Source organism: Cryptomeria japonica, unplaced genomic scaffold (assembly GCF_030272615.1).
Source record: "Cryptomeria japonica unplaced genomic scaffold, Sugi_1.0 HiC_scaffold_84, whole genome shotgun sequence".
NCBI classification, from domain to species: domain Eukaryota; kingdom Viridiplantae; phylum Streptophyta; class Pinopsida; order Cupressales; family Cupressaceae; genus Cryptomeria; species Cryptomeria japonica.
The window spans coordinates 387,095-393,772 of record NW_026728906.1 but is presented as its reverse complement, the minus strand read 5'-3'; the positions used below and the strand labels follow the sequence as shown (position 1 = coordinate 393,772).

Sequence of the window (6,678 nt, the reverse complement as noted above, 5' to 3'; positions counted from 1 at the left end):
AAGTAAATGAACATAAGTTATTTTGAGCAATGTTTTTCTGTCCTAGAACATAGACAATCTGAGAAATAAACATTGAGTAACATAAATTAATTTAAATGACGAGAGATAAAAATCTCATTGAAAAAGGGTACAAAGCATGGACAGTCTTTAGGCCAATATCCAACTCCAAGAAAGAAACTTTCCTCTCATACCGATTCTCCCACGGTGGAGAAAGATTTATATATTGTTTCCTTTGAAGAAGCCCACCGTTCCAATTAAGTCTAAACAATTCCACATTACTAAAATGATGGCGATGGCGAGAATACGTGTAAGGCAGGAGGTAAGTTGATCTTGAGATAGGCATACGCAGCAGGGCAGGGAGAAGATAGAAAATTTCAACGTTAATGAAAGGATGGTGAGAATACATCTGCGGTAGCAGGCGAGACAACCACATGCAGTAAGACTTAGTGTGACGTAAGGAAAAGAGCAACAACTCTGGAAGGATCCGTGAAATATACGGAGTCAAGATGAATTAGTCTTTGCGGAGAGTTATGGTTTGGGCTATATAAAGCGTGTAATGGGTTTGTAATAGACATTCATATCCTGATCTCTTGTGTCTGCGTTTCTATTACAATGGCTAACCGGATGATTTACTTCACGTTGGGACTTTTTCTGTTGATATGCTGTTACAGCGACAGGGTCATGGCAGGGGATCCGGATCCCTTGCAAGATTTCTGCGTTGCAGATGAGGAAAGCAACGGTGAGTGAGAATATTTATACATAAACAATGATAATGATTTGCTTATTAGACGAGTCGAGTTACTAACAGACAGATTGATTTGATCTTGTTTTAAACAGTTTTGGTGAACGGGTTCGTTTGCAAAGACCCAATGCAAGTTTCAGCAAACGATTTCTTCTTCCGGGGACTTGGGCAGGCAGGGAACACCGACAATGATGTGGGCTCCAACGTAACGATGGCGAACGTTAAACAGATACCAGGCCTCAATACGTTTGGAATATCGTTGGTCCGCATCGACTACGCAGTGGGTGGAATAAATCCTCCTCACACACACCCAAGAGGCACCGAAGTTCTTGTTTTACTGGAAGGCCAGCTTCTTGTGGGTTTCATTGACACCAGCAACAAATTTTTCAGCAAAACTTTGGAGAAGGGAGATGTGTTTGTGTTTCCAAAGGCACTTGTTCATTTCCAGCAGAATGTGGGGCATGAAAATGCAGTGGCCATAGCTGGATTGAGCAGCCAGTTTCCCGGAGTTCAGACAATCGCCAATTCTCTGTTTGCGGCGAATCCCCCTCTCCCCGATTCCGTTTTGAGCAAGGCCTTCCGCATCACCCAGGAACTGGTGAATTACATTCAAAAGAAATTCGCATACTAAACAAAACAAACAAGAGGTCTCCCAATGAAGACCGTCTTTCCCAATTCTTTTTTCTCACCGTTGAATAAAACTATCATTTTAGGGTTATTGGCGTCCTCTTGTGCCATTCATAGCATCTGTTTTGGACATCAGCATGTCCTCATCATATTCCAAAGATTGAAAATTAACCGTTGAATAAAACTATCATTTTAGGGTTATTGGCGTCCTCTTGTGCCATTCATAGCATCTGTTTTGGACATCAGTATGTCCTCATCATATTCCAAAGATTGAAAATTAAATATTGATGTCGTTTTGTCCCTTTGATGACAACATTAAAATTTCACTTTGCTGTAACACATTTTAAGGTAAGTTGTAAGCGCATTTTGAATATAATTTCCAATATCTCAAGGTATTTGTTGATTGATACGAAGAAGATAAAAGTGTCGTCATATTGAGAAATTGGCAATCGCATTTCCATCAAGAATAAGATAATAGATATAACTCATACATTATCAGTGAGATCTGCAAATATCATAATCTTCTACTTTTCCCATGCATTTATAAATGATCTAATAAAATAGAGCTTCATACATCAGTTCATTCTAAAGCTTCACGACCTCTTCTTTCATGCCTTCGATGTCTATATAACCTATGTCTTTGAAGCTTGCTCATTTTCATTCTATGCAACTACTGCAGATACTCAAATTCTTAAGAAACTGCAACAATAATGTCTTGAGTTGATGAAAAACATAGTACATGCTCACAACAAAAAAGAAGCATATTTCAAATACATAAATCTTATTCAATCAACATACTCTTTATTAAATAGTCTTGTGGTATTACAGGGGTGACATATTGTTATAAATCACAAAGGGGTGCGAAATATTATGTATAACATTGTAGGCACAAAATTTGACCACATACAAAATTTCAAGACAAGTGGAAGGTGTAGATGTAGAAGATACCAATTTTGGCTTTCTGAATGTTCACATCAGTAGCATAGTGCATTGGATCGGCACATAAGTGAAGAGAACAAAAATCAGCGATGGTGAGATTAGAATGGAATATTCGATTTGATTATCGATCGGTTGGTATTGGAGAAAGTTTTCTACATGATTTATTTAGGGAAGTGCTAATTTGTTTTAGACAAGTGCATGTATTTTATTCCATATTTGATAGCTAGGTGCATGTTTTTTATTCTAGGTTTTGATTGAGGTTGACAAGGAAGTGAACGCTATTTGGTTGCATAGTTTAGCTTGGGGGAAGACATTGAAAAGAGAGACTATAAAATAATGAAGATATCAATCAATAGATTTGGATGAAGAAAAACGTCGAGTAATAAGATGGTGCAACACTTGGAAATGGAGATTCTAGATTTCAACTCATGGAAACATAAGTTTTGTCATTGGAGAGAATTAGTCAATGAGCGTAGAACTCGAGCATATTGTTAAGCAAGCTCTTTCCACAAGAATACAATATTGTACGAAATTACATAAGTGCTAGGTAATGTCCACTTTGTATTTAAGACTCAAATTGAGAAGTTGGCTTGTGAATCTTGCATTTAATTGATACTAGAGATGAGGGTACAACTCCATTCTTTTCAATATTTTTTATTGGGTTACACCAAGGAAAGTTCTAAATCACTAGTCACTATTTTATATTCTATTGAGTCCTACACGCTTACTTTCATTTTATGCCACCAGTATGTATATGTGAGCATTTAAGAAAACATATAAAGCACATTTTAAGTGATAAAAACACAACCTTTGCTCATATCTACAAATAGAAGCCGAGTTTAGTTACATGAACCACACGAAGCATTACACTCCTTGCGCACTCCTGGTCTTATGGAATTAGAGGAGTCACATTATGGTATGAAGCATAAAAGGGCGCGAGTATAACATCGTTGGTATTTACATGAGAATGTACACAATTGCAAGACAAGTGAAAGATGTAGATGGAAACACGTTAGAAATAAAAATGTCTATTTTTTTCTATATCAATGTTGGTTTCAGTACCACCAATTTTATACCAATACAATATGGGATCATACCTTAAAAAATGTTGGTTTATGTAGCATATATAATCATACCATCTCATAAATCAATGTAAACCTTGAAATGGAGGAAACAAGATCCTACGATTGACCAATGTAAGCTAGAAGATCTTAGTTGACACAACATAATTAGTAATAAGAATAGGACTAGTTGTTGTCTTTAAGGAAGGGATACGAAATTAGGTTCCTGTTCCTTTTGTTGCATGAGATGGAGACAGTGAAGTGTCTATAGATGAACTAGTCTAACAATGGTAAAATGACTAAGTTTTATAGAATGTAGTAGATACAAGATGAAATATAGAAAGAGTAAGACATATCTGAGATGGAGACATAGAGAGGAAATTGGGACTGTAATATGAAGCTAATTGTACTAGAGAGAAACGTTGGAGATCCGTGTCTAAAGTTGAGGGAAAATTGAGAGATGATCGAAAATGAAATCGACAATATTTGATCACTTGCCTCTTAAAAATATGGGTCAATGACTGCTGGGTGCCCTGTTCTTAGGGTTTTCGTTCAATCAATGTTTTGTGATGCCTGCTAATGTCTGGTCTACTTTTCTTTAACTTTCTTGTTATCGGATTTGGACCTGTAGATAGAGAAAATTGGGAGAAATGGTTATTTCATATAAGGGATTACCTTATCCAAACCGCGTATTAGTGTTCTCTCTTCAACAATGATAATGATGAGATAGGATGCATGCCCCCACAAGAAAAGAGGCTAAGCAAATGATAAATGGTGAAATGATGACACCTTATCTTAGGTACGAATTACATAATACACTTGATCATAATTGCTATAGCATATATTTCAATGATTGAATAATCAAATTGGGACTTCTTTATCGTTTCGCTCCCTGAATGCTTGATTGACTAGGTTTTTTGGTTTTCTATATTGAGTACATTGATTCCTAGAATGGGAAAGGGAGTTGTGTTTATATGAAGTTCACACCTTTTCGAAACATTTTGTTGTGATGGGACAACAAAACAAATTAGATTCATGCAAATTACAAGGTCCACTTTCATCTCTCAACAGTTGAGCCTATTTTAGCAAAATAGGGGTGTTGGGTGCACTAGTCCTTGAAAAATGTGCTAGTTAAAAGTTCACCAACAGGGGAAATAACCTGGTTTTCCAAAGCAATCTGAACATTAGGTACACACACGAATAAACCAGGCACACACAAAAAAATAGAAGAAAACCACATAGAAAACCATGCTGAAGAAGACCGTAGTCTACAAAAGGATAAACACTTGTGCAAGAGAAAACTCGTGACTTGTGCAAAATCGACGAGCTCCAAATGACCTTTTTGTGGGTTTGAGCAATTTCACTTACTATAGATTAACGTTTGCTCGCACCTCCATGAACCCAAAATAGCCTACGCCAATTTTTCAAGCTATGTGTTGTTAGTGTATGATATTCTAACTAGAATATTCTTCTATGTAAGTTTGCTAGATGGTTAGTTGTTAGAATAATGCCTGGTTATGTTAATCTTATCCATGAAACATTACATGATTCTAGATAGCATCTGATATTATAGGTGGAACTGTATTAGATATGTATTTTTAATCACCCCTAAGTTGATCAAAGATATTAAGAGCTTATCATTCATCTCAATCTGTGCATTTTCTTTTTTTGAGCTCCACTAGTTTTTTGGTACTCACATGTTTGTAATTTATTTTAATTATGACTGCAGATTTATAGAGGTTTTGATTGAGGTTGAGCATCTGAAAGGAATGTGGATTTGTGCCATAATATTTTTGTGTTCTTGTGAGGACATGATAATCCGAAGGTGTTTCTACTGTGATTTTAAAAATCCCGATGAATTGAAGTTTATAAAATTCATCGTATAAATAATAAAATAAAAATAGGAGATTTTATTTCATGGTTGATTAGTGTATTTTAAATTATATATATTTTTTATTAAATTGTTGATCATGGAGACCAAGTTGACAAATTTGAAGCTCTACTGTAGGGCGATTTTTTAGGAACACATTATTGTGTGGATAGTGGAAGCGCTTAATTAGCTAAAAGATGATTTGTCTTCAATTTTAATAAGACGATCAATTATTTTACTATGGTCAATCTGCATGTGTAAAGGTTTGGGATATTTTATTAAAAAGCCGATCCTTGTGTGCTGGCTTTTTGGCACTTTCTGGTGTGGTAAAATTTGCATAGGCTGATCTTTTGGCATAGATATTTGATTTGAACTAGTGATATAAAGTGGTTGTTTTGGCATAAATTGTTGGATATTGTTGGTCATGCTAGGATATGTTGTGGTCATTGATGTCAACATATTCCTATGATTTTCTCTGGTGATTGCAGATTGGGAAGATTTTCTGATCCGGTTTGTAGCGATGCTTTGTTGATCACTGTTTCGCAGAGTTCGGTATATCCTCTGGTATATTTTGGTGTGATCAGATCTGGTGCTGAGATTTTGGGATATTTCTTGGGAAGGTCTTGTGTATCTTAATTTCAGTTGAATCATGATTTGGTTCTCCGCAAGTTATCTTTCTTCCTGGCCGTTGTTGATTGGTTGTGTTCTTTAGCTTTCAGACGTTGACCGATGAAGATTTGAAAAGTAGTGTTGGTGCAGCTATTGTGGATGATTCTAATGTGCTTGCTGGTATTTTTTTTAATTATGTCCTATTTGTTTTGGCAATCTGTATTTATCGTTGTGTGAGTTTTTGGTGGTTTCTATCAACCAGTGATGATTTGTGTGTTATGCACCATTTCTGGTGGTGTAGCGTGTTGCGATTGATCTTTGCGTGATTTTCGGTGGAGTTATGTGTTTGGGAATTTGACCTAGAACCATGCTATGCTATGTAAACCACTATATTGGTCTGGTGGTCAGTGTTTGTATCGTGTGATGTAATTTTTTAATTGAGGGTCGAGGGTTTAGCCGACCTTGTTATCAAGGTTGATAAATTATATATATAGGTGATATAGTCATGTAATTTGGTTGTTTGATGTTGTGTCTTCATTATCAGAGAGAGGTTTGTGTGCGAACATGTGATGTATCCTTCGATGTTGAGTTTGTGGTGAGATTCTATTTGGAGATGCTATTCTTTCCGTTCATTTCTTTCGAATTGTAGTCCAAATCTTATTGCGAGTCAGTGAGACTTCCCTAAGGGTTGTAGCCTTCCGAGCAAATATTATTTGAGCAGTGAGCTCTAGGCAGTGTGCCTGAATGCATGTGCATTCCTCATTGTAATATTTTCACATACTATTGTAGAGTATCATCTTACTGTGGGTAGGTTCCCACCATGGTTTTTC

At 36.2% G+C, this 6,678-nt stretch overlaps 1 protein-coding gene across 1 annotated transcript; it reads left to right on the top strand.

Annotated features, from left to right (window-relative positions):
• The first annotated feature begins 612 nt into the window (after positions 1–612).
• On the top strand, positions 613–1,373 carry LOC131864374 (putative germin-like protein 2-1). The gene is made up of 2 exons (XM_059215221.1): positions 613–739; positions 838–1,373. Exons 1-2 carry the CDS (start codon positions 613–615, stop codon positions 1,371–1,373), a joined length of 663 nt encoding a protein of 220 aa, XP_059071204.1.
• Positions 1,374–6,678: the final 5,305 nt, after the last annotated feature.

What these genes read in the sequence shown, in the direction of transcription:
- LOC131864374 (XM_059215221.1), top strand. Translation starts at nt 613, where the DNA reads ATGGCTAACCGGATGATTTACTTCACGTTGGGACTTTTTCTGTTGATA. An exon ending in TGCAGATGAGGAAAGCAACG is followed by an intron (nt 740 to 837) that starts GTGAGTGAGAAT and finishes TGTTTTAAACAG; the next exon opens with TTTTGGTGAACGGGTTCGTT.